Source organism: Balaenoptera acutorostrata, chromosome 4 (assembly GCF_949987535.1).
Source record: "Balaenoptera acutorostrata chromosome 4, mBalAcu1.1, whole genome shotgun sequence".
Classification (NCBI taxonomy): Eukaryota; Metazoa; Chordata; class Mammalia; order Artiodactyla; family Balaenopteridae; genus Balaenoptera; species Balaenoptera acutorostrata.
The window spans coordinates 74,945,486-74,972,653 of NC_080067.1; the positions used below are offsets into that span (position 1 = coordinate 74,945,486).

Sequence of the window (27,168 nt, forward strand, 5' to 3'; positions counted from 1 at the left end):
CTGGACAGCTACATGTAAAAGAATGAAATTAGAATACTCCCTAACACCATACACAAAAATAAACTCAAAATGGATTAGAGACCTAAATATAAGACTGGACACTATAAAACTCTTAGAGGAAAACATAGGAAGAACACTCTTTGACATAAATCACAGCAAGATCTTTTTTGATCCACCTCCTAGAGTAATGGAAATAAAAACAAAAATAAACAAATGGGACCTAATGAAACTTCAAAGCTTTTGCACAGCAAAGGAAACCATAAACAAGACGAAAAGACAACCCTCAGAATGGGAGAAAATATTTGCAAATGAATCAACGGACAAAGGATTAATCTCCAAAATATATAAACAGCTCATTCAGCTCAATATCAAAGAAACAAACACCCCAATCCAAAAATGGGCAGAAGACCTAAATAGACATTTCTCCAAAGAAGACATACAGACGGCCACGAAGCACATGAAAAGATGCTCAACATCACTAATTATTAGAGAAATGCAAATCAAAACTACAATGAGGTATCACCTCACTCCTGTTAGAATGGGCATCATCAGAAAATCTACAAACAACAAATGCTGGAGAGGGTGTGGAGAAAAGGGAACCCTCTTGCACTGTTGGTGGGAATGTAAATTGATACAGCCACTATGGAGAACAATATGGAGGTTCCTTAAAAAACTAAAAATAGAATTACCATATGACCCAGCAATCCCACTACTGGGCATATACCCAGAGAAAACCGTAATTCAAAAAGACACATGCACCCGAATGTTCATTGCAGCACTATTTACAATAGCCAGGTCATGGAAGCAACCTAAATGCCCATCAACAGACGAATGGATAAAGAAGTTGTGGTACATATATACAATGGAATATTACTCAGCCATAAAAAGGAACGAAATTGAGTCATTTGTTGAGACGTGGATGGATCTAGAGACTGTCATACAGAGTGAAGTAAGTCAGAAAGAGAATAACAAATATCGTATATTAATGCATGTATGTGGAACCTAGAAAAATGGTACAGATGAGCCAGTTTGCAGGGCAGAAGTTGAGACACAGATGTAGAGAATGGACATATGGACACCAAGGGGGGAAAACTGCGGTGAGGTGGGGATGGTGGTGTGCTGAATTGGGCGATTGGGATTGACATGTATACACTGATGTGTATAAAACTGATGCCTAATAAGAACCTGCAGTATAAAAAAACAAACAAAACAACTAATACTAAACTTTCATTGGGTTATTTGTATGGAAATATGTTAATATAAATGTTTCAGACATTACATGAAATTTCTAAAAATCTTATATTTGTATTTGTATGGAAATATGTATGGAAATATGTTAATATAAATGTTTCAGACATTACATGAAATTTCTAAAAATCTTATATTTGTATTTGTATGGAAATATGTATGGAAATATGTTAATATAAATGTTTCAGACATTACAGGAAACTTCTAAAAATCTTATATGTTCTGGTATAATGTTATAAGTAATAATCCTAGTTATTACTTTAAAATGTATATCTCAGAAATAACTAATTTTCTTGTCAACTGCATTATTATGAACTTTCATCAAATCTTTAACCATGGTCATTTTTAAGTCTTTTGTCATTTACAGACAGTTCTGGGTGTACTCTGATGATTTTGCAAATATGTTCCTATAAAAGGGTTTCATCTTCAAGAAATTCATGGAAAAGACTCTGACAAGTACAGGTTTCTGGTAACTGACTGTACTGCTGAACTGAATGAATAAGCATTTTCAGAACTCTAATGAAAAACTGATGAACTCATAAAAGTGCTAACAAAAGATCAAGATGAAAAAAAAAATTAATTACATGGGACTGAGTGAACTGATGAGGATGAGTATAATTTTTGTGACTTTCTGTCTGAATTAAAAAAAAAAAATCCCACAAGGACTCAGAGGCAAAGAATATACAAATCAATTTTCACTGCAAAGTAAAGGAGCTGTTACAGTGGAGGATTACTGGACTGAATGTCAATAGTATGACATAGTATGAGTGTGTTTCATGTTTGGTAATTGCAATCATTGTTGCTTTTGTTGTGGTCATCCATGTACAATGCTTGGTGTCAGTCTATTTATCTCTTGTAAAAATAAAATACAGTGTGTGTGTGTGTGTGGAAAAAAGAAAAAAAAAAAAGAATAATGCCAACCAAAAAAAAAAAAAAAAAAGAATTCGCATGTGAGGGGCTAAACGAGATTATGTGAACACGTGTGTGCACACTCACGTATGTGTTCGCGTGTGTATGGGAGAGGGCACACCGTGGCTTCAGTGCCATTAAAAAAGCACATGAAGTGGTAAAAAAAAAAAAAAACAAAAAAACAAAAAACAAAAAACAAAACAAAGCACACATCACTCAAAGAAAGCAACTGGCTTGCCCAAGCAATAGAACTGTTTTTCCCTCCTTTGCTATCACTAACCTAGAGCAAGTAATCAACGCAAATAAATTATAATTATGTAACATTTATAATTCATAATTAAATAATTTATATGGACTATTTCCCAACTGTAGTATTCCAATACTATAATTATAAAATTTGGATTATAAAAATTACCCTGTAGAAGGAAAGCCTACATTTTAAACTTTAACTTTTACAAGGAGTAATGGAAAGACATTGAAATCTTCGGAGAATAAAGATGACATAATCTAACCCATATTTTAAAGGCTCAGTAAAGACTGCAAGAGGAAGAACAGATAGAAAGCTAGGCAGGGAGATAAGGTAGGAAGTAACAACAGTAGACCAATCAAGAGATGACAGACTTGGATTAGAGTGTTTGGAGACAGAAGGTAGTTTAGGATATAAAATTGTCTTGACATAGTTATTAATTGCATGTGGGCAGAGAAGATGTGTGGGAGGGCAGTAAAAATAGCAAGTGGAAGTAAGGAACCATGGCACCTCCAGAATATTCTTATAAGAAATAGAGTAGATCCTTAACTGAAATATTCCCCCCAAATTAGCATATACTTCGCAGCAAGGCATGAAAGACAAAACCCAGAGCTTATACTGCTCTGACTGACTGAAGATCCCTCTCTCCTTGTGAGCTATACATTGACCACTGAGCTCGGAGTGCCTCTATGAGATATCAGGGAGCCAATGGAAAACTGTGCATGGTAACTTGTATCCTTGCTCTTGTGTGTACATCTTTGCACTGTTCATACACTATGAAATAAACCAAGAGATGAAAAGGCAATCCTAAAAGTGGTCATTCTTACCAGTCTCTGAACCCAGATAAATCTTGGTGGTCAGACCTAGCTTAACATGTCAAGGATGAATCCAAGTTTTCTGATTTAAACAAGATGGATATTGGTGCCTTTTTTTGAGAAGAGGAACATTAAAAGAGGAATAGATTTGGGAGTAAATCTTCAAATTCAGTTTGGGGTATTTTCAGTTTGAGGCACCAAGTAGAAGTTGGACATACAAACTTAGAGCTCAGAAGAAAGGTCTTTACTGAGGATATAAATGTGGCAATAGTTGACTTTTGAGAAGTAAAGCACTGAGAGTACATTGTGAGTGTTTACTACCCAGGACTGAACACTGAGAATCTCCAAAGATGGAATAAATAAGGATAAGCTAATTAAGGAGACTAAGTAGAAACCAGAAAGATGGGAGTAAACAATATTTCAAAAGGAAGGACTGACCAGCAGTGTTGGGTGCTACCAAGAGGTCGTGTAAAGGAGGATTGGAAAATACCCTCTAGAGTTAGTAAACTGGAGGTTATTAGTAACCACGGCGAGAGGAGTATGTTTTAGTACTGAGGGTAGAAGCCAGATTAGAAAGATATGAGGTGTGAGGAAGGAAAGAAGGAAAGGTGACAATAAATAGAAGATTTAAAGTTTGAACATGAACAAGAAGAAAGTTAAGGACCTGACAAAGGGTTGGGGATTGTGGTAAGGTTGTTTGACTGTTTTAGAAAGATTTAAGCCTGCTGAATTGAAAACAACAAGAATCCAAGAGAGAGAGGAATTAAAGGTAAAGTATCCTTCCTATGAAGGTGGAAGGGGATGCAGTTTAAAACACAGGAGATTGGTCTCAGCTAGAAGAAAAAACAACTTCATTGTAACAGAAGGAAAGAAGGAGAGAACAGATGTCAATTTGCTTATTCAGATGCAAAGGCTCCCAAATATGGTGGTCCCCCTTTATAGCAGGTAATTCTCATTCAAGTTTTCCAGTACATACATGAAAATTCTGGGGGGCGGCGGGCAGGGGGGGAATTATATATATATATATATACACTCCCTGACATCTCATAGAGTGTGTGTGTGTGTGTGTGTGTGTGTGTGTGTGTGTGTGTGTGTATATATATATATATATATATATATATATACACTCTCTTAACTACACTGAGTATCTACTGAGTTATGACCCGTTTCCCAGGGATATCATTCAGAGCACCATCTGCACAGATAAACCTGGAAGACCCGTTACCTGTGTATACCTATGGCAGGCTAGAAGAGCAAAAAGGGACTGATTTAAGTGTTAGGAGAACTTGACTCTATTCCTAACTCTGTCACTCTCAGTTTGGGTAAGTCACTTTCCTTCTCTGTTTTATAATGTCCTCATCTGTACTGAGTAGCAACAGGTGATAGATGATAGATGATTGATGGATAGATAGATAGAGAGATAGACAGATAGACAGATTCAGAGAAGAAGGAAGAAGAAATGGCTTTTCAGGAAGCATGTGCAAAGACACAGATATGAAAGGGTTTGTCATGTTTAATGAATTTCATTGTGACTGTGGCAGTGAGTTCCTACAACATCCTGAGCACTACGTACTGGGGTTGTATGTAAAGTGTCAAGTATCTCATTACCACGGGGCTCCTTCTGTTACTATTTATTTTTATATTATGGCATACTAATAACATTTTCCATATTTGTGTAGAAATTTTATATATATACATATACATACATATTCCTATTTGTTCCATGAAATACACTTTTAAGGTAGGTATTATTCAATTCCACCCCTAATATTTGTGGGACCCAGGGCAACAGAATAAATGGTAACCCACATAACATATGTTTGATATTTAAATTTGTAAATCAAGATAACTAGCCGTATAATAAAATGTTTGGTTTTGCTATTTGAAAATTATACCTTCCTAATGACCCAGAAGCAGCCCAGGGTTGAACTTAAATTCTTTGGACTCCGCAGAATCTTCTGTCAAACAGGGCAGCACTGGGAGAACATGCCACTCGTCTCAAAGCTCAGACCTTCTAGGGTTCCAGATCCCCGGAATGTGGTAAAGAATGAGGAAGCATGGGCTCTAGGTGGACATAAACCTTTAGCCCTTTGGACTCCTTGCTCCTGGAGGAAGGCCAGAACGGAGTCCAGAACAAAGGCCCTCTCTCTGAGAATTAGAAGATTCATTAGTATTCGTACTATATTATTTTACCATGAAGGTAACTGGGGCTCAGAAAAGTGAGGTAACTAACTATTACTTAGCCCATCACTAGTACATGGTAAGCTTTCAATATGGTCTGAATAAATGGAGAATAAATGACATACACCTAGTTAGTGGCATTGTCTGAAGACGAACACAGTTTCCCTCTCTCCAGAGCTAATTCTTTGGTTCCAAGCTGACCTAAATACATATTGCTATGTGGCTTTCTCATGATTCTGGATACTCTTTTTGATAGTTTATGTACTCACACACTTTGTTAATGTCTAAGTACACACATGCTTATGCGTGCTCGTGTGCATGCACGCGCACACACACACACAAACACACAATATGCTAGCTGCGGCCTTCCTCGGGACTATATCTTAAATATGGTTTGTGGCAATTACTGTTTGAATCCAATTTCGTTATTTAATTTTTTCCCTACACAAATTTCATCTGTCATAAGTTCTGACTGATTTATGACTCAGGGATGCAACACTTATATATCTCACCCTCCAAAACAACATTTAAATCTTATCAAAAATTATTTTCTCATTTTCTTAAATTTACTGTAGAAATAAAGTCCTATCATCCACTGAAATGCAGAAAAAAATGAATTTGAAAGTTAAAGGAAGGCTCTGATATTGTCATTATTCAAGTGATTTATTTAATTTTTCTTCTTTTCCTTCTACATCCACAGCAATGCATGAACAGAAACAAAGAAGTATGTAAAGAACACAAATTGAAAATGACCAATTGGGTGGGTGCAAAAATAAAACTATTTCTGATCTACCCAACAAAGAGGCTACCGGGAGAGACAATCTTGTGTAATAGAAAGAACACTGGAATTAATGTCAAAAGCTGAGGGGCAAAAAGAAACTAAAAGCTATTGAACACTTAACCATGGTCCAGGCAAAGGGTGAGTACCTTTCTATACTTTATTGTCTTCCATAAGGTTGACACTAACCTGCCTGGGACTCCCTTATTCCTAAACACTGCAGACAGTTGTAGTAGCTACTTACATGGCATCACAGAATTCTGTAACAATAACATGAATAACAATGATATGAATATGAAAAAGGGGCAAATGTTAGCAGGGATCTGCACTGTGTTTGAGAAAGAATGTAGGGAAACGTCCAGAGTGTTCCTGTCTCAGACGTAGGTGCCTGCACTGCAAATTCAAGGATCGAAATCAGATCCCATTATTATCAGTGAATCGGAACGTGTCCTGGTGTGCCTGCCGGTGGGAAAGCCCTACAGAGAAGCTGGTGAATATTTTATGATGAAATCTCAGAGGAAGAATTCGAATGACACCTCATAGTTGGCCCTTTTGTGATTTCACAGAAGAGAAGTGACAAGTGTAAGACCAGTTAGGAGTCACTCAGAAGCTTCGAATTTTAAAGCACTGTAAGTATATCTAACCATTTTGTTAGATGATTAGACATCCAAGTATGGTTTTTTTTCAGGTTTGGAGAAGGAAAATGACTTATTAATAAAACTAATTCAGAAAGCCTAGTTCTGCTTGAATAATCTTTGATACATTTTTAAAAATAGATTTTATTTTATGTCTTACCTCATTCTTTCATTAATTTATGATCCTTATTTTCAATAAGTAACAAAACAGAAATGGAATAACTTTAAAGTTTGATTGTAGCTACTCTTAATTGAAGTAATTAAAAATACATAAAATATAAGTGTTTATGAAAATAAGCAAAGACAAAACAATCTAAATCAGTGTCATGGAATCTCAACTACAGAAAAGGAATTGTTATACTGGAGGGCTTCAGGAGTTATACTGCATTTTACTTAAAATATGTGAAGTTATAGAAACTGACATATATTATTAGATATTTTGTTCGTTTGGTTTTTGTCTAGTGAAATATAATGATATGCCAGATATTGTGCTAGATTTTGTGGGGCTACAATTAGAAATCACATACTAAAAAGAATTCAATCTATAATATTATAGGAGATATATGACTTACAAATGCATAATTTCAATACAGTGATAAATGGAATGACTTGGAGATAAAGGGAGTATAGAAGGAAAAACAAAATTTTTAAATTAATACCATTTGTTTCTTAATCAAAGCCATCAAAACTTTATGTTTTTCATATATTTTACCTTTTTGAAAGCAACTTGCTATATGTTGCCAACTGTGAAATACTATAAATAAGTAGTCATTTGGAAAATACATTTTTAAAATTCAATTTTTTAAAAAAATTAAACATATGAAAAAGAAGAAAAAAATAAGTAAAACCTTTTACTCATGCCTTAGGAAATATAAAGCAGTGTCAATTTTTTTTTCATTTATTTACTGATACTGACGTCTGTGGTACCCAACTATTGAAAAAGAAAGTCAAAAAATAAGAAGGAAACAAAGCCAATCAAGAAAAAAATAAAAGAAGGTAATGTTATAATGAAACAGGATTGAATGGCTAACAAATATGAAAAGACTTAATTTAACAATATCTAGTCCACAGTTTTCCCCTGAAATCTGGGACCATCTGGACTGACCATTTCCTCAAGGGAAAGGTTGGGAACCATTTACATATATTTTAATGTTATCCCTTCAGCCTGAGCACTTCCTCTCTTTTAATTCTAGATTTTAAAAAGGCAACTGAGCATTCCTAGTTCTTAGATTAATTACATAAAGTGAAAAGAAAAAGAAAACAAAGCTTTAGATCAATTCTACTTTATTTTGATTCTAACTAAAATCGATGTTAAACCTTTACTTGACACAAGAGGTTAATAAATAGGCATTCTCTTAAAAGTGTACTAAGTAGAAGCTCCACCTTTCAAAATGCATTATTTCTATGACAGGCTAAAAACCAGGGGTGTCAAGTACAAGCTACAATTAACTACATGACGGCAGAAAATTCAACCCAAGGAACAAATGATGAAATAAATATTATATGTCTGATAAAAATCATCATCCATAATATCTGAGCAATAAAACGAACTACCTATACTTAAATATCATGTTCTAAGGTTCTCATTTCAATTTTAAATATTTAATCTAAACCAAGATGGGTGCTAGGGTAACCCAGGTATATAAAGAAAGAGCTCTCATAGGCTGACTCATAATCATTGACTTGGTTGTCTTAGTTTATGAAAAACACTCAAATGTCCATGAGTTTTCCTTCCACAGAACACATTCAAATTGACTGTTCAGATTGCAAGCTGAGTGGAAAATAACAAAACGGAGGGATGGGGGAGAGCCTTTCGTGCTGTGTACTTTCGAGTATCAGTAACTGCTCGGAAATGCAGCCACGGGCTTTCCCATCTCTATTCCTTTGTTCATGTGCTTATCACCCACATTTATTCCTATTGAAGTCTTTCTAATCTTCCTTGGCCTGGCTCAAATGCCACACTCAAAGTACGGGGGCTGTGGATAAATGCACTAAGAGGAAGATAAAGAGATTGACAACAAGATCTCAGGAAATCATAGCAATGTGCAGGCCATTTAAAGGTGCTTTTGTAAGCAACTGGGAAATTTTACAAAGGTTTTTATGGGGAAGTAATGTGATATTAAGGATGTTTTTTAAAAATTCTGTTCAGACTGATTAAGGATTCAGGAAAAGGGAGATTAAGACTTCACAACATTCAGGTTAATAAATAGGTATTCTCTCAAAAGTGTATTAAGTATAAGATCCACCTTTCAAAATGCATTAGAACTGCAGGTTATAAAAAAAAAAAAAACCCTAAATCATGGCAGTGACAAGAGGGATGGAGAAAAGATAATATGGAACAAAGATTATCAGTTTACCTGATGTTAGTAACTGTACCTGATTCATCTTACTTTCCTCAGTTCCCAGAAAGTCCTCAGTTAGTGCCTGACAAATAAATGAAGTTAAAAAAACAAAAAAACAAAAACAAAAAAACTTTGCAGAGATCAAATCAATGAGGTTGGTGATTGGATATGAAATAAAGAGAGATGAGTCAAAGATAAGAGGGGTTCCCAACTTGTCAGACAAGAAGGTTGGCGTCAGGAAACTGCCAATATTTGCTAAGTGCATACTAGCTATCATAAAGAATGTCATTCACTGAGATGGGAAACTCAAGATACAAAGCAGACTGAGATCTGGGGGATGATAATAATTAAATTCAAGATGAAGAAGGTTGCATTTGAGTTAGCAGTGGAACCACATGGAAGTAAACAGCATGTTACTGGAAATTTGGATGAGGAGCTCAGATGTCAACCTGTGAGTCAGAAATATACAGGAGACAGGTGAAGTCAATAAAGGTGAGTTCACCCAAGGAGAAAAAACAAACTAACAACAACAACAACAAAAATCAGGAACACCTCTATTAAGGACATCGTTCAGCAAACACTAATATTCACCAAGATAACGCTGGTCTTATGGACTCTCTGTCAACAGGTTCAAAGTCTAGCAGAAGAACAACAACTATAAAAACAATTTGAAGAAAGTGTTATGAGTATTATGACTAATGTAGGTGCATAAAGGAGAAGATGGAGAATTTTACCTGGGAAATAGGTCTGAATGATGAATGGGGCTTGCATGAGCACAAGGAGACCCAAAAGAGCCACTGTCTTGGGACTCATAAAATGTGCATCTCTTCATTACATTGGTGCACAGACTGTAACATTGAAATTGTGAACAAGATATGCTCAGAACTCTTAAAATTAGACACAATAAGGCCTTTGAGCATATAGCTTACATGCTGGGAGAACTACCCATGAAAGTGCCTGAATCAATTCAGATGAGGTCTAGACCAACTGGAGACTTAATTTAGAATGCAGGCAAAAACCACTTTTGAAAATCCTAAGAGTTTGGTTAACACAAAAAAATAATAAAATCCCTACTGTGAAATTATAAAGTTCTTTTCTCAAAGCACATTATAAACAGCAGTTGCAAGAACAGTTAACCAAATATTACTGTGCAGAGGGATAAAGTGACCTCCTAAAGCCCTCACAGAAATTCTAATCTAGACTGACGGTATTTTACTCTGGGTTTATCAGACCAAACCTGGATTATAATGTTGATTCCAAGCAATACCCTCTACGACGATATTGATAAATAGGAGCTTATCCAGAGGCAGGTAATCAGGTTTACCAACACACCTACTATATGTCATGCAATTTTAGGTGCTATAAATCCTAAACGTGACCTTGTATTAGACTTCAATTCAAGGAACAGGCCAAGTTTATTTTTTGTAAAATAACATGATCAATGGTTCAAAAGATAAAACTGAATTTCCCCTATGTATATTGTAACCATACTGCATAGATAAAGAATTGGGAAAAACTAAAGAAGAAAAAAGTCAAATACCAATAATACCTATGAGAACAGATGAGATGGGTGACATACATAAATGAAAATCACAGAAATGCAAAAATCTCAGTTTAGGCAATATTTTAATTACACCCTTCTTTTCTAAGTCTTATATTTTTACCACTAATGAGCACAATTAAATTTCACCAACTCTCCATAATATAAATGTGATGATTGCTAAGAGTATGTCAAGTCTGATATTCAGTAAATGTTGGTTTCTTCCTTAATTGATGAAGTCTTGGTAGAAATATATCAAAAAGGTATGTCTTAAAGTCTGAGAAATCTAAAAGCTTGATAATTAAGGCATGACTTTTCTCTCTACTATCATTCTTATTCCAATGGCACATTTCCACTGCTTAATTTAAAACTGTCATGGAATATGATGTTTCACATTAGCTTATTCAGAAATCAGTCTTCAACTTGCACTCAGTATCACATAGTCCCTTTTGCTGTCCATTTTTTATTTTTATCTTCTCTTTGAGGCTGCACTAGTAAATAAATAAATGTCATCTACATTAGAACAAAATCTAGTTCCAGCATCTTATTAAATCCCTTCAGTGCTGAAGCCCAAATCTATGTAATAATCTATCTTGAATGCCCAGTGAAATGCAAAAACTAAAATAATACAAAGAAAATTTAGAAATACAGTCAATTTGTGCTCAATTAAATTAGTGGATCTAAGTACAAATAAAGAATATGGAGGAGAGCAATTAAACAAAAATATAGGTATTAATTTTTTGCTATTCCCTTAATATACATGTCAAGTCTTCTGGAATTTCATGTCCAACATATCATTAAGCTATTTTCTTACATCTGACATACAGATATCTTGGAATCCAACAACCTACACCCTGTAAGAATTAACACCAGAAATACACATCAAGAATGATAAAGCTGGGCTTCCCTGGTGGCTCAGTGGTTGAGAATCTGCCTGCCAATACAGGGGACACGGCTTCGAGCCCTGGTCTGGGAAGATCCCACATGCCGCGGGGCAACTAGGCCCGTGAGCCACAGCTACTGAGCCTGCACGTCTGGAGCCTGTGCTCCGCAACAAGAGAGGCCGCGACAGTGAGAGGCCTGCGCACCGCGATGAACAGTGGCCCCCGCTCGCCGCAACTAGAGAAAGCCTTCGCACAGAAACGAAGACCCAACACAGCCAAAAATAAAAATAAATTTAAAAATAAATAAATTTATAAAACAAAAAAATTTCAAAGCAATTTCAAGAGGAGATTATCAAATTAAAAAAAAAAAAGAATGATAAAGCTGAAAGGGATCTCAGAAACCACCTGATACAACCCCTTTATTCTGAAAATGAGGAAGCGAAGCTGAAGAGAAGAAAAAGAAGCTTCCCCAAGGTCAAAAAGTCCAATGCTATTTTTATGATACTGTTACCTTAGACTGAATCAAAGGCCTCTTTTATTCATATCTTCTTAAGAAAAAGGCTGGGTTTCAAACCCAGCAAAAGAATAAATACAGAGGACTGCAGCACACACAGAAGACTTACTTAATGTGCTATCAATAGCTTTAAGAGTAAAAGAAGAGAAAAAAAGAAAAGCCAATGAGGTAAGAAAGAGTTGACAGAAAGAAGCTTTTTCATTAGACCCAATCAATACTGTATTCCCTCATCACTTAGAGCTTCACAAAGGAAAGTGAAACCAGAGTGAATATGTTCCCTCAAGATTATTTAACACTAAAATGGCTTGTTGGTCTCAACTGTAAATGTAAGGACCAGGCATGCCTGAATTTGAAATCAATGGCAAAGGTTATTTCTCATTAACCCAATGTTAAGAAACCAAAGCCAGTCAAGATAGAAACGGGCCCTTTTCCAAACTGGCTACGCCACCCACTTCCCCTCCATTTCTGGAGCAAAGAGATAAATTAATATAAAGATGCTCTCTTTTTTAGCATTTCCATAGAAACTCCCCCTTTATAAGTAGTTACCCTGCTGAGAAAGAAGAAAGTATATACTGAGTGAAACAAGGGTGGCAACTGAGAGGTGGGTTGGGAGGAAGGGAAGATGTAAGTGCTAAATATTTATCTAATAGCTATACACCAAATGAAAATGGATTAATGATATTTTTGTATTTTAATATTGAACAAAAGGAAATTAATATTAGCTTAAAATACTAATTCCTTTTCTTGCTCAGCATTCTCACATTTGTGCAGAAATTCCCTTGAAACCTGACTAGCACTGATGCCATGAGCACACTAGTCACCAATAGAATTCATTTCATTTGGATGAGTTATTTCTGACCACCTACTATGGAGATAGCATTGAAATGATAGTGTCCTTTTCCTACAGGAGCTCATACTCCAAAGGCAGAGACAGGTTCTTACGCAGTAATTATAAGACAAGACAGACTGAACTGCAGACGACAATACAGGTATAAAGCCAAGTGAAGGGACAGGCAGTGATTCATTCCACCTGGAAGCATCTGAGAAGATCTGGCCTAAGAGATGGGAGTTGGGCTGGACTGCCACAGGGTGGGAAAATGTGGGGCTATGTCTGAGTAAGGGAAAGACAGGTATGGAAATTATCAGCATGCCTTGTGGGGAAACCAACTATAAATTACGGAACTGAAATGGTCAGATGCTGTAAATGTTCTATGTATGCAACAAGGCTGGGGTTGGCTAGAGCACTGTGGGAGGAGAGGTAGAGAAAGAACCTTGATTATGCAGCATATTCATGTTGATAACATATATAATCAAACAGCATGCTCTCGGCCAGGTCTTGAGCCCACGTGTATTTTTGAAATTGTAGTGAATTTTTTAAAATTAAGAAATTAAGAAATTTAAATAATTAAATTTAAATTTAAATAAATTAAATAATTAATTTAAATTTAAATAATTAAATAATTAAGAAATTATTAAGAAATTATTATTTTTCTTGAAATTTAGACATTACAGGAGAAACTGTCCAGAAGAACACAGCAAAACTACAACTTGGAACGCAGTAATACAAATCTGGCCAGAGTTGACAAAATTATAGATTGCCCTACAGGAAAAGAACAGGTACTCTCTCATTATTGCCATATCCCATTCCCAAGCACATGACAAAACAGCTATTCAATAGGTGTCTGACAATATAACTTGACTATAGATATTTAAGAGCAACTACCCACATTTAAATTGCTCAAAACAAAGAAGCAGATGGATAATCTTGCTACCATCAATGGGCAATGTCCCACAGGAGACAGCTATGGTGTAGCAGTAAGGCACAGGCTCATGTTTATAGGCTTAGTTTCTGTGTTTGCTCTGCCTTTCATAGTTTTATGACCTAATTTACCCCTTCAGAGGCTCACTTCCCTCCCCCATAAGGTGGGTGATTGTAATGAGTGCTGATGTTTTCTAATGCAAACCCAGAAACACTTTAAATCACATACCCCACTAGGTGGATCTCCCAAGGCTGATGTCACAGTTACTCATTCTCAAGCGCAGACGTGTAATAGCATGAGACAAAAGCTTCAGACTGAATGTGGTTGCATAACATGAAAAAGAGAACAGGCAGGACTGTGCTTTAGGTGAAAGTAACGGGAGCCAAGGATCCTCCATCTTCAGGTTTCCAACCAAAATGGTGGTCCCATTAGCAGAATCATGAGTGCAATTCAAACTCAAGAAGCCATATAGTAACCCAGAAATGCAGCCCAGCAAAACCTCAAAGAAGGGAATTCTGTGGAAACACTAGGAAAAGCATGATTTCAAAGTGCATTTCCTTCTTCGTGCTGCTTTTCTCATGACCTGTAGGTGGACAGGGAGGAGAGGCAAACCTCTCAGGATACCAGAACTTCAAGATGCTACCAACCATTGATACTTTCCTGAGCAAAGGCTACAGAGGAGAAGGGCCCTGGGGCCTAGCAGAAGACAGGTTCAGCAAGGAGGCAAACAGGAACCCTCTCCACCATTCTGAAGGGAAAGTAAATTTCCAGTCTCTCAGAGCGGTATCCCATAAGAAGAAGACTGCAGAGGAAACTCGGGTTTCTATCAACGTGACCTCCTTTCTAGAATTCTGATCTTCAGAATCATCACCTCATTTGCCACTTATGTTTAACTTCATGGCTACACGCTGGTTACAAAAATCCTCTGCAGTCCTCCCTGAAGTAATAAAGCATGACAATAACACTGCTTTAACTCTCTCCATCATGAGAAACTTGGGCTTCCTTGGAATTTGAGATTCTGCTTATTTTTCATCATTTTTTAATGAATTACAGACACTGACCAATCTTTTCTTTTCTAGCCTCTTTAGGTGATTTTAGGTGGCTATCCTGTCTTAAAGTCTTCTCCCCAACATAATATTACATTTGTTATGGATAATATAATAATATGTAGACAGCTCAGCTAGAGCTATTTATCTGAAAACAGAATCTGACACTTATTCTACCCAGGCAATTTGACTACAGATCCCTACTTTTGGTACTTATTTAAATTTTGCCCCCATTCTTAATTATTTGAGGAGTATTATCTGATTCTAGGGCACTGTGAAGGTGATCTGGGTCATCTTTTGAATTCCCAAAATTAAAATAAAACATTAAAGTCACCAGTAACAATAAAAAATACATCTTCTGGAAATTTTTATTTTTTCTTTTTATAATAATTTATACAAGCTTACAGATCTTCTCTCCTGAATCTCATTCACACTTCGTTTTAATCCCCCTTTTTACCTTAGGTTTAAAAAATGTCTAAAACGCTGCAGTACACTGGATTTAATTCCTAATGTTTTAAGGCCTAAATTGGAGTCAAAAGAAATAAAGACTGATATTTTAGGCAAAGAGATGTTTAATAGCACATTTCAGGTAATTAAACAATGGGATGTAGTTAGGAATGTTCTAAACAGCACACTAGGAAAATAGTTTTAATATTTCCTGTGTAAGTAGGAAGCAGGGAGCAGATGAGTATTTCATGTCACGGGTCATGGTCATGAGTGTTCCTCCTGGGAGGAGGGGAGCTATTTAATGACTTTTCAAGCTAAAAAGGCTCTTAGATATCCTTTAATATAGTACCACTGTTCTGCAAAGAAAGACACTGAGGCCCATTTCCAGTGCTGGCAGAGTAAAAAGAAAAGTCGACTAGGAAAAACAAACCTGAGGTCAAACCCAGAATTTACTTCTCACTAGTCTCGTGAACTTGAGAAGCCCCAGGCTTGCTATACCTCAGCATCCTTATGTGAGAACTGGAGATACTAACTTCAGAATCCCTTTTCCTTTGGGGCTTGCTGTAAAGGTAAGGTCCAAGGAGTCGGTGTGTCATTTACTCATTTATTTAACAGTGATCAAAGAACTGCAGTGACACAGGCAAGATGCTAGTGCTGAGAATCTAGCAATGCACCTGTCACGGTCCCATCCTTAGGAGCTCACATGCTGGTCAGGAAGATGAGGCTCATAAACATATCATATAATGTGGCTCAGGTTTTGGACACCATTAAACACTGGAAAGACTCAACAATAAGCAAAAGGAAGGGACCATCATTATAATTAAAATTAGTGTGCACAGTTTCTAGGCCTCATAAATGTATTCTAAAGGCATTAATGAATAAAATAATTATTCTTTGTTTCAGGGTCACAAGGTATGAAGTGATGGGACTTGAACAGGTTGGTTGTTCTCAACCTTGGCTGCACATCAGAATCTCCTTGGAGGTTCAAAACAAACAAACAAGCAAAACCAATAACTGATGTCTGGGCCCCAGAGTAGATACAAGAAATCAGATTTTCTGGTTGTGTGGCATTAGCATATTATAAAAGCTCCCAGGTGATTTCATTTTCAGCTAGGCTGAGAACCACTGGCCTGTATAATATCTAAGCTCTAACGTTTCGTGATGTGACTACTGATTCAATTGTCCCATGTCATTCTTTTCTAGGAAACTAGGTTTGGTCTTAGACCTTAGGGTTTCTCTAATGACCTCTGAAAAGTCATTAAGAAAAGGCCATACACACAAATTCCAGTGAAGAGGCATTAACAGAAGTATGATTAGAAGCAGGGAGCCTGGGGGTGTATAAGTACCACAAACTAATCAAATGACTAACAACAGGTGGACAAATAAGGAGGACATTACAAAGTTTGTCTTGTCAAAGGTACTTAATTATGCAAAAACCACTGAACTTGGCCCAAACTCATGTATGAAATCCACCTAGGTGCCACACATATAAAAGCCATATTCAGAATATATTCACAACTAAACTAGGTCAAGTATCTTTAGAAGTTTGTTAGACACGAAATATTTTGTTTTGATTTTAAAGGACTAGAAAAACTATTAAGGTTTTCGACTTTCCTCAATATTTTTCTCTGCCTAAAATACATTTGCTTATAGGATTACCCTTGCAAGGTAGTAGCCATAAATCAATGGAGGAGAAGTTCCCTAAAGAGTTCAAGAGTAAGGTAGATAGCCTTACACAGAGGGGTATTTAGGATCTTCATCATATTGTAAAACTATTAACCAATAAATAATACCATTACCCAATTTTTCACCTTAGCATTCCGCAGTGTTTTGTAGTTTGGGAATGATACGTATTATCTGACGCATACCAACCCTGCTTCTCCCCTAGTTGTCCTCCATCTCAGCAAAGGCACCACTCACTATTGAATTGTTTAGGCAGGAATCATCCAGGCACCTTATGCACTCTTGACCCATACCTGCCTATTATCAGGCTCAGGTCATTCTACCTCCACCTACTCTTTTCACATCCATGACCACTGCCATAATGTTCTGTGTCAACATCATCTATACCTAGACTTGTGGTTCTCAAACTTTTGGCTCTCAGGACCCTTTTACAGTCCTAAAAATTACTGAATACCCCAAAGAGCTTTTGTTTATGTGGCTTATATCTTTCAATATTTACCATGTTTAGAAATTATGACAAATTTTTTCAAATATTTATTAAAAATAACAATAAGCCCATCAAATGTTAATATAAATAGGTGTTTTAATGAAACCTAACTATATTTTCCAAAACAAACAAAATGAGTGAACAAGTAGTTTATGTGTTTTCCAATGTCTTTAATGTCTGCCTTAACACAAATCAGCTGGGTTCTCAAATCTGTCTCTGCATTTAATCTCTTGTGAGATGTTGTGGCTTTAGTGTCTAAAGATAACCTGGCCTTACACGGATACATGGTTTAAAAGGGAGGAAAATTTTAATAGCCTTTTCAGATGATTGTGGATATATCATCTAGTCTCTGGAAAATTCCGTTGGACACTTGGGACAGAATGAGTGAAAAAAGATGAATAATTAGTATTATTAGGAAATATCATTATGAAAATAGTTATAATCTTGTGGACTCACTGAAAGGTCTCCAAGGAGCTTCCAGGGCCTGCGTACCACACTTTGAGAACTGCTGGCCCAGACTGCTGCCCTGGCCTCCTTATGATTCCTTAGCTTCCACTCTGGCTCCCCTACAATCCACTCTCCTCTCCAAAGCCAGAGTGTCCATTTAAATATGCAAGTCACATTATATCACCACCTACTTCTGACTCTCTTTGGACCCTGGATTAAAATATGCAATCTCTCTGACGGTCTCCAAGGCCCTGCACAACTCAGCCCTGCCAAACTTTCCAACATCACCTGGACCCCTTGCTCCCGTCACTTTAGTTACACTTCAACTTCTTCAAAAGCACCGAACTCCCTCTCACCTCAGTCTCATGCAAGCTATTCTCCTCTGCCTTGAACATTCTTCTGTCCTTTTCTGCCTGCCTCACCCTTCAGAACTCAGCTTACATGATTCTTCCTCAGAGAGACGTTTCCTGAACAAATGCTAGAGATAGTATTTTCATTTTACAAATCAGCAAACTGAGGCTCAAAGTATTAAGAAACTTGCCTAATGTTCTCACAAATAATATCTCCAGAATTTGGATTCAGATCCCACACCAACGTCCATGAACTTAATCACTCTGCTACACAGTCGCTTAAACAGTAACTGTAAAAAAATTTTTAAATTAAAAAAAATTTTTTTTTTGTAAAGGCTAAATCCTACAGGGCTCTCCTGACCTTGTTATTAACCTCTTTACTTCTGAAAACATCTGAAGCAGTTGTTTATGTTTATAGTCAAGAAAGTCTTCCCCTCTGGACCCAAGTCTCCCAGTGGGTCCTTAGGTGTCCCAGGTGGCACCCCTGACATCTCCAAGGCTCCCGCATGCAGAGAGGGACATCCCAGCCAGGAGCCTGGGAACAGCACATGACAACACAGCCACAGGACTGCTTCTGCAGTACTGGCCTGCAGACCGCCAGCAGCCTTCCCACTTCACTCCTCCTCCTCACTAGAGATCCTCCCTGGGGGCTCCAGATCACCCCCAGAGCAAAGTAACATGACCCTCCACATTTCCTTGAACTCTTCATCGGATTCCCCCCAACTGGAGTGTCCCAGCTTCAAATCACATTGAGTTCTTCAGATTCAGCCTCCTTAGCTCGAGGTGGTGGGAGATAAAGACAGATGATCCGCAGGGTTCAGGCTGGGGTTTCTGAAACAGTTTAGCCACTTCCTGACTCCATAAACCTGAACAAGTCTGTCTGCTACTCTGAAGCTTAGTTCTCTTATTGCAAAGATGGGGCTAACTATGTCAGTGGATCGCTATGAAGAATAAAAGGGGCAGAAGTTGTGAAGAAACTCTGTAAATCCTTAAGTTATACAGTCAAGGAAGTTATCATTAAAAGTTATTATTATACATGATTAATTTAGAGACATTTTGCATCTAAGGCTCCTCCCTCCCACAGATGCTTAGAAAGTGGCCTCAGAATCAGAGCCCTTTATTTATTTATTTATTTATTTATTTATTTATAATTTATTTATCTACTTATTTTTGGCTGTGTTGGGTCTTCGCTTCTGTGAGGGCTTTCTCTAGTTGTGGCGAGAGGGGGCCACTCTTCATCGCGGTGTGCGGGCCTCTCACTATCGCGGCCTCTCTTGTTGAGGAGCACAGGCTCCAGACGCGCAGGCTCAGTAGTTGTGGCTCACGGGCCTAGTTGCTCCGCGGCATGTGGGATCGTCCCAGACCAGGGCTCGAACCCGTGTCCCCCGCATTGGCAGGCAGATTCTCAACCACTGCACCACCAGGGAAGCCCCTTTATTTTTTTTTTAACTTTTTATCTTTTTAATTAATTTTTATTGGAGTATAGTTGCTGTACAATGTTGTGTTAGTTTCTGCTGTACAGCAAAGTGTATCAGCTGTACGTATTCATATCAATATATCCTATCTTTTTTGGATTTCCTTCCTATTTAGGTCACCGCAAAGCACTGAGTAGAGTTCTCTGTGTTTTACAGTAGGTTCTCATTAGTTATCTATTTTATACATAGTAGTGTATACATGTCAATCCCAATCTCCCAATTCATCACACCAACACCCTGCCCCGGTATCCGTATGTCATTCTCTAGGTCTGTTTCTCTATGTCTGTCAGAGCCCTTTAGATGTGCTGCATTTCTCTTTGGACAAAAGTAAAGCTCTGTAGCTGGATGGGTAGGCCATCAGATAGAATCCAAGATGTAGTATATTAACTTGGTCTCCTATGTCTAATGAGACTGTTTATGAGAGTTCTCATAAAATCTATAATAATTCTAGAAAGAAGTCATAGCGAATATATATTATGACAAAGTACTCAAGAAAGAGACAAGAAAAGACTAATTACTATTAACAAATTTTTCAAACCAAATCAACACTGTAATATCTATGTAAAAATATGCTCTCAACAAGACTAAAAGCAATAGTTTTTGACTATTAAGCCCAGTACTTTCTTTAAAATATAATTGTATGAGACAAAGCTTTAGTTTCTAAAGATCTTCTAAAATATTCCTATTGCTTCCTCAAATACAGACTGCCTCATTTCCTGCAAATTGTTTTTCTAAGTCTGTTCAAGAATATCAACTTCATTAAAACTTAAAAGACTTAATCCTGAGTTATGGCTTGATGAGATCTCTGTGGGATGAAAGAAATCAAGAGATCACAGTACCTGCTATTTTAAAGCGATCTTACAATGGAAACGTAATTTGTTGATGAGAATGCACTGCTGTAGAGAAAATAGGATTAAAAAAACACATACAAAAAATCAGTTTAAACCCTAGGATGGGTTTCTAAAGAGAAAAGCCTGGGTTTTTTTTAACAAGACATTAAGCCAAATATCATTTAATTAGGCTGATTTTGTAGTTCAGATATGAGTCATACTTTTAAAGGAGAAAATACAATAAAACTACTGGCTATAAATGTAAAGTATCACCTGTCATGTGAATGTATTCTTGATCTATATATTGACCAAAATTATTTCAATTTATAAAAATCTAATTTATATTCCATAAATTACATGATTAAGTATTTCTCCTTTTTTTGTCAGTTTTCTTCTTGAAGTTTCTATTTTCTGTGATGCTTCCTTCATCAACATCAAAGGATATATTTGATAGTAAAATTTTGAATGAGTATGCTATTAAATACTATACATCTACCAAAACAAGTCAGAAAAATACTAAAATATTCTGAGTAACCTCAATTTTTATAACAGAAACAAGGACTCAGAAACAAGCAAAAATAGGGACTCAGAAAAATGACAAATGAAAATCAACAAAATTTAGTAAAATTATAATCACTTCTTTGATTTATTTTATCCAGTCGGTATAAATATACTACATCATTCTTTAAGAGGGAGGTAATATAAAACCAAAAACTTAAGTTATGAAAAACATCTAATGTTTTTTAGGTGAGGAATTTTCCTGATTACTTCTGTTTTTTTAATGCTCTGGTTTGAGGGAAGGAATTAAATTGTATAGAAAAATAATAAAATCACAAAATCACTTAAAATACATAGATTTAGGCTTATCTAACTACTCTGTATTTTCCAGAGAGGCTCTCATTTGAAAACTCAAAGAGTGATACGAATGATCTCCAAGGTTCCTGGCTGCTCCAACATTCAAAGATTCTATAAACACCTTTCCCTTCCCGACGGTGAATGCTATCCATTACCTGCAGCAACTCCTGAGTCAAAACATAAATAATTCTGGAGTCAGTCATTTGTACAGATGTTTCTATTCAGAAGTAAAACAATTATTGGAAATGAATAAGCCATGTAATTCACGTGGATGTGCAAATAGCTTAGATATGGCAAATTAAGGGGTATCAACATTTAAGCAAAATTCCAGCAGGTCTGGCTCATACAGGTATTTCACATATAAATAATTACTCAAGTAGTAATGACCATAGGAATGCTCCTTTCTTTATTAGAAAGTCCACAAACAGAAATGTTCTAAAGGCTTTTTTATGGTTCAGTGCCCTCAGCCAACGTGCCAGTTCAAGGTCTCCAACATTTCATTTCCAAAGAGCTACAGCCCACTCAGTGCCTAAGGGGCTAACTATTCCTGCACTGTCTGTATGTCTTCACTGTTGGATTTACTTTTATAATGCAGGCTGCTATAGGATGGTCACTTTATTTTTTTTAAATTTATTTTATTCAAGTAGAGTTGGTTTACAATGTGTTGATTTCTGCTGTACAGCAAAGTGATTCAGTTATACACATATTATACATTTTTTTCATATTCTTTTCCATTATTCAGTATCACAGGATATTGAATATAGTTCCCTGTGCTATACAGTAGGACCTTGCTGTTTATCCATCCTATTTATAATAGTTTGCATAGGATGTTCATTTTAGAACCCCAATTGCCTATGTCTCCTTCTACCCGTTACCTCCTCTATGAGACAGTATTCCTGTTCTAATTACAAAATAATAATGATAACAATCCTTAATGGTAAAAATAAATAATGCACAAAATTATTTCCATTCTTTGACAGAGGACACCCAGTTCATCACACTACTTTTTTCTGTGTTGTGTTGTGAAGTGCACAGGCAAGAAGAATCAACTGGATCAAGTTCTAGCCCCAATCTTTCCACAATCTAGATGTGCAATCTTGTATAAACCACCAACTTGCTATGGCTCAAGGATTTCTTATCTTAGGAAGGATTTTGCTACACAATCCCAGTGTAAGCCATCACTGTGCTCCAGGGAGGGCACTCACAAAGCATCTGAGGTGCCCTGTGGTCCTGGAACTGCGCGATGGGAGGTCTTGCCCTGTCAATTCTCACATTTTCATAATGCAATATCATGATTTTGAAATCTGAGACCTTTACTGTGTAATTTCAGTATTCCCTCTGTGTTTATGAGGTTTCAACATGATATGCATCAGAACTTGGTGAGCTAAGACAAGGATTAAGAGACACTCAATGTGTCAGCCCTGAAATCAGAAATACAACCGTGGCCTTTCCCATCCAATACCTGGCTTAGCTTCACTGTTTCAGGCTCTCTCCCCTGGCAAGTCTGGTCCATGGAACTTGTGTCTCAACAGAAATTCAGAGTGGAAATTCTTTATCAGGACAAGTTATTCCACTTTACCATTTGTGACTCAGTTTGTAGTTCACAGAATATGGCTTAGAAGGGCTAGTGAGTTCAAGGATAACTCAAATATTAAGTGAACATAACATCAAAGCACTTGTAAAACAGATTTGCTCAGATAGTTTTTCCTTTTGGTGTTTAGCAACTTCCTCCCAATCCAGCTAAAGAATCCTCTCTGGAATTGAGATGTGGAAGGTGCTATATCTCTCTATATAGGCTCATCCCATACTACGTGAATCATAGTCACTGACAGCAAATCAACAGATTAATTGTTTGGCTTTGTTAGTAACAGTAACAGGACACTATCATCTTCCCCAAAAGCTCTGCTGCACCCTACGCTCCCATTCTTCTAAACTAAGTTTCATAACAAACTGAAGTCCACGGTGGACAGAAACATGTGTGCTGCCTTTGCACTGGGCATGTCTTAACAGGTCCTGTCATCTCTCTGCCAGATTATTACTGTGACACTTAAGCTAAAGGAATTCACCAGTCATGATCCTCTTTGCCAAAATGTACACTAAGTAGATGAAAAAGAGGGAAAGATTAAATGAACATTGAAAAAAACAATAAACTCAGCAATTCCCTCAAAGTCTCTATTTTCTAATAAGATGCTAAGGAAAAGGTCACAGGAAGCAATTTTCTTATGCAAAATTAAGCCACGCAAATCACTCATCTCCAAATCAACTTCAACAAAGATCAGTCGAGTTTATCTTATCCATTCACAAAAACGATCTACCTATCATCTTGATGACCTTGTTTGTAACTGAGGAGGCTGAGTAGGGTCTATTCACAAACATTATTATCCCAACTAGAGTGCAAGAACATACTTCAGAGACTGAGATATAAGAGTCACAAGGAATTCAGAGCTTTGAAGTCCCTTGCAGACCACATAAGCCCTGAGAGAAAATGGCCCCCAAATGATCCTTGCACAACAATACAACGGATTTGACTTCCCCCTAATATGAATTATTTACTGTGCAGAGATAACTCTAGTATTTTGCATACATCTTCCCTGTATAAAATGAACAGGCCATATTAATTGAATATAAAATAATAGGCTTTACTAGCTCCTGCCTTCAGATTATAATTATTTTTGTTTACTCCTGAAATTTACTATTTCATCAACATCACGGAATAAGAAAATGAGACCACTAGGGAGTGAATAACGTCATGAAAACTCAATGGAAAAATGAGATGAGACGGCTTTTTCATAAGGCTTAATCCCAAATTTCTAAACTAATTCTGAGCCCCACCTGTCCAGACTTTCCAAGTGTTTTCTTCACCCAATGACCCTAGCCCATATGCTTCATTCCTGGAACCCAGGAGAACATGACAATCAGAGTTGCAAAGATGCTAACCTAAACTAGTCAACTGATCACAGAGCAAGCTTTCTCTCCAGACAGTATTTCCTTTCAGTTGTCCACAGTAAGGGTAGATCATCTGCAGATTGCAAATGACCCTGTGGGCCACACCCAGAGGATCAATAAAGTCTGACGGAAGCACAGACCTTGGAAATTCTGCTTTCATTCTCTCAAGGTAGCCTGGCTTAAAATGGGAATAATCACTCTGAAATTTTGAGGTATCCAATTTCCCTTTGTAAACAGAGACACATCAAAGAACAACCATTTGAATTTAGGGCCAAAGAAGAGAATCAGCTTCAGAAAGGCCAGGCCTAGAAGATCTCTGATAAGTCTAAAGTTTTCTTTACACTCCCTGTGACCAAATTGCAGATACTATGTTGTTCCCGTAATGTCCCAAAAGTAAGTGTGAGTGTGCAAAGGATGGGAGTAATAGGACAGAAAAGTTAATGAGCAGAGCCATTGGAAACAATGAGAGTGATGGGAGGAAGAGAATAGGAAAAGGAGATCTGTGTAAAAGGAAGTGAAAGGGCATGGGTAAAAATGGGGAGGTGAGAAATTGATCAGAATGTGAGAAAGACTGGACATGATGTGTTGCTAGAAAAAGATTTAGAAAAAGACAGTAAATTTAAGTTCATCTGGTGTCTACTAAGTGTTTATTATGTGTTAAGAATTGTGCTAAGTGTTATGAGAGATATAGGGAGGAAAGTTTATTTATATTTAGGTCCTCAGTAGGCAGATTAAACACTGGATGGATGGATGGATGGATGGACGGACGGACGGATGAAGGGATAGATGAGAAAGAGAGAGAGAGGGAGAATGAGGTGGTCACTGCCCTCAAGGACTCTACAAGCTCTATGGGACCAGGAGCATCTATATATGTAACTCTCGCCCTAGTCAAACCGTGGTTTCATCAAGGTATAAAGTGTTTTCCTGAATATGGGACAAGACGCTATTAACTAACAGAGGGCGACTGAAAGATGTCTGAAAATTTTTGGAGAACGGGGGCCAGAATGGAAGAGGGGGATCCTGGTTCTCTTCCATGGATGCCCCCAGGTGCTTTTCAGAAGGGGAGGGGGGTGTCAGCCTCTAGGGAGCCCACCGTCTGTACCTCTACTGACCTGGTCTCCGCCTCACTGGCCTCTTGCGGCCGCTGCAGAAGCGCACTTTGCTGAATACCCCGAGGACGTGCCTCTCGCACAGGGAGCGCCCGTCTTTGCTGGGGCTGGAACGGCGCTTGGAGGCCGACACCCGGTCGCTGTTGGACTCCCTCGCCTGTCGCTTCTGCCGGATCAAGGAGCTGGCTATCGCTGCAGCCATAGCTGCTCAGCGCGGGCCCCAGGCCCCGGGTTCCACTGCGCCCTCGGGATCACGCTCCGCCGGGGCGAGGGCAGGACCTCGGCGGCCTGGAGGGACAGGGCAGGCGCGGGGAGGCAGTGCTAATATTTGAGAAGGCCGCAGTACCGAAAACCCGGTGCCCACAACGTTTAGTCAGAGTCTGGGCAGTGGCGACAAAATGTGTGAAAATCCAGATGTAAACTTCCCCAACCGCTGGCGGCGGGGGCGGGGCCGTCCCAGGCCTTCCTGTTAACTAGACTCTTGCACCCCAAACTTGCACCCCACGGCGATCCGCGTCCAAGGGGCAGTGGGGAGTTTGGTCACACTGCGTTCGGAGTACCAAGTGGAAAGGGAAGAAGGATGTCCAAAACAACAAGCCGTGCCTCTGTTGGAGAGGCGCAAGCGTTGTAAGGTGTCCAAAGTATATCTACACATACATACATATAAAACCCGTTTACAAAGCAGTCTGGACCGAGGCGGGTAGCGTGCCCCCGGTAGAAAATACTAAAAAGTGAATAAAACGTTCCTTTAGAAAACAAGCCACCAACCGCAAGAGAGGAGAGGAAGGCAGCAATTTAACTCCCTGCGGCCCGCAGTTCTGGAGATTAGGAGGTCCGTCCCGGCTGGGTGAGGTCTACGGAATGCATCGCACCGGCTGCGGTTCTCCCGGGGCCCGCCGCCCGAGTTCTGGAATTCCGAGAGGCGCGAAGTGGGAGCGATTAGCCGGAGTCGGGGTAGGGGCGCCAGGCGGGGGCAGCTGTTTCCAGCTGCGGCGAGCGCGACTCCCCGCCAGCAGCGCTGCAAGGAGAGCGGGAGGCGCGGGAGGCGAGGGAGGGGGGAGGGAAGGAGGGACGGGGAAAGAGGAAGGAAGGGAGGGAGGGAGATCCTCGAGGGCCAGGCACCCCTCCGGGAGAAACCCGCGAGAGGCGAGCGCCGCGGATACGCGGGGTCCCGAGAGCAGGTGCTCTTTCTCTTTCCTCTTTCTTTCTGGCACAAGACGGGCACAGTTGGTGATTATTTAGGGAATCCTAAATCTGGAATGACTCAGTAGTTTAAATAAGCCCCCTCAAAAGGCAGCGATGCCGAAGGTCTCCTCTCCAGCTCGGCGCCCACACGCCTTTAACTGGAGCTCCCCGCCATGGTCCTCCAGGGGCCGCCGCACCGAGCCGCTCTCCGCACAGGCTCAGAGGGAGCGAGGGAAGGAGGGGGCGCCCTAGCGAGCTCGGGATCAGGTCATCGCCGCGCTGCCCAGGGCTCCCAGGCTCGCGCGGCCCGGCAGTCGGCGGCTCACAGGCATCAGATCAGATGGGGATTACCCGCCGGACGCGAGGCCGATCACTCAGTCCCGCGCGGCCCATCCCGGCCGAGGAAGGAAGGCACCCGCGCGCTGCGAACAGCCGCGCGGCGGCTCGGGTGGGGC

General features: G+C 38.7%; 1 protein-coding gene across 4 annotated transcripts in view; it reads right to left on the minus strand.

Moving 5' to 3' along the window:
* Positions 1-27,168, minus strand: part of FGF12 (fibroblast growth factor 12) — a 555,783-nt gene that overhangs the window by 231,484 nt on the left and 297,131 nt on the right. The window contains exon 1 of one of the 4 annotated variants that reach the window (XM_007195194.2): positions 25,532-26,839. The exons of the other annotated variants lie outside the window; for them this stretch is intronic. Coding sequence (XP_007195256.1) covers positions 25,532-25,730 — 199 coding nt within the window. The 5' untranslated portion in view covers positions 25,731-26,839. Of the gene's footprint in view, positions 1-25,531; positions 26,840-27,168 lie in introns of those variants that run through there. 4 annotated transcript variants of the gene reach the window in all.